Genomic DNA, 1,346 nt, shown 5'->3' with positions numbered 1-1,346 from the left:
GAGAGAGAGAGAGAGAGAGAGAGAGAAAGAGAGAGACTTCTAAACCAATGACAGTTAAGCAGTTAAAGTGGTACAACCTAAAGAATTAGAACTTTAAATCTCTTTTATAAAAAGTAAACTGTATGTTAGAGGCAAGAGAGAGTGACACTAAGTAAAATATGAAAATTCTTACAGAAATGGATATTTCTGCTCACTTTTCAAGCAATAACCAGATGCAGTCAAACATAATATTGCTCAGTATACATTTTTGAAATCAACACATAACAAAGACTTAAAAGTGCATTGTGTTCTGAGATTAATTGCAGCTCCTTCCAGAAATGCGATTAATGAAACCCTGTGAAGAGGAACAGCCTCAGTATTGCAACACCTAATCTATTTCCGTGTGTTCAAGAAAACAACACACTAATTCAACTCAGACTAGTCCTACTAACACCCAACACTTCTTTTACTTTGTTGACATCAGCATTGTTTGGCTAAATTATTTTTTATTGACATTGGCTTCAACTGTATACTGCATTTTCAACTTAAATCATATTATTGTGTCTTCCTAAAAAGCTTCCTGTGTCAAAGCAACAAATGGCATACATCATTTTTCAGACTGGTTTTACACGCAGCTTTTGGTTTGAACAGATTTTTTTATTGCATTCTGAGTTATTAGCATGAAACCATTCTTTCATCAATTTAGAATCTGTGATCGACTCTTTTCAGAAGAAAATGAGACAGAAAAAAAAACACGTTTTAATATAAGAGATGCTTGGACAAAAGGAAGTCTTATAATACACACCATATGGCTAAAATGCGAGAAAGTGATAAGAAAAAAGTGGATTTACTATGGATTTCTAAAATGTAATCCCATCTTCAACTAAGTCTGTTAAACAAATACGCAAACAATATATTTAAATATATATATAAAAAAATAAAATAAAATTTTTCCACAGCCTGGCCCATGCGTTAACAACAGGATGTTTGCAGGCTTTTTTTTAAGCATGCTGACCACATGCACCATTTCATGTCAACAGGGTTTTAAGAGTGACATTTTTGAGGAGAGACTAATACTGACAGTCATTTATCCTCAGTGGTGTGTGATAAGTGAATACAAAGCGTTCATATCATTCTGAGGTGCAGGATCACAATGCTGCACGGTGGAACATATTATAGAAGAATTGCCATCTCTAGCTGGGCCAACCAGACTGTACTCAGTCCCAATTTCATCATAGAGGTGATGAACATCATCTACATGTACAGTCTGAGAGACCTGTTGAAAGAGAAAGAGACATAAGGCTTGACATACCAAAAGTAAATTCAGTGTACATCCAACATGTTTGCCATAATCATATTAAACAACA

General features: G+C 34.5%; 1 protein-coding gene across 1 annotated transcript in view; it reads right to left on the bottom strand.

The window, feature by feature from the left end:
* Positions 1 to 927: 927 nt before the first annotated feature.
* Positions 928 to 1,346, bottom strand: part of LOC107580241 (CMRF35-like molecule 5) — a gene marked incomplete at its 5' end in the record, with an annotated part of 1,628 nt that continues 1,209 nt past the window's right edge. Inside the window, one exon of the mRNA XM_016265971.1 lies at positions 928 to 1,233. Within this exon, the coding sequence (XP_016121457.1) occupies positions 1,073 to 1,233 (161 nt within the window). The remainder of the gene's footprint in view (positions 1,234 to 1,346) is intronic.

Source organism: Sinocyclocheilus grahami, unplaced genomic scaffold (genome assembly GCF_001515645.1).
Source record: "Sinocyclocheilus grahami isolate Dianchi unplaced genomic scaffold, SAMN03320097.WGS_v1.1 scaffold28064.1, whole genome shotgun sequence".
NCBI lineage: Eukaryota > Metazoa > Chordata > Actinopteri > Cypriniformes > Cyprinidae > Sinocyclocheilus > Sinocyclocheilus grahami.
The sequence above is the reverse complement of the archived record's forward strand: the minus strand, read 5'-3'. Positions and strand labels throughout refer to the sequence as shown.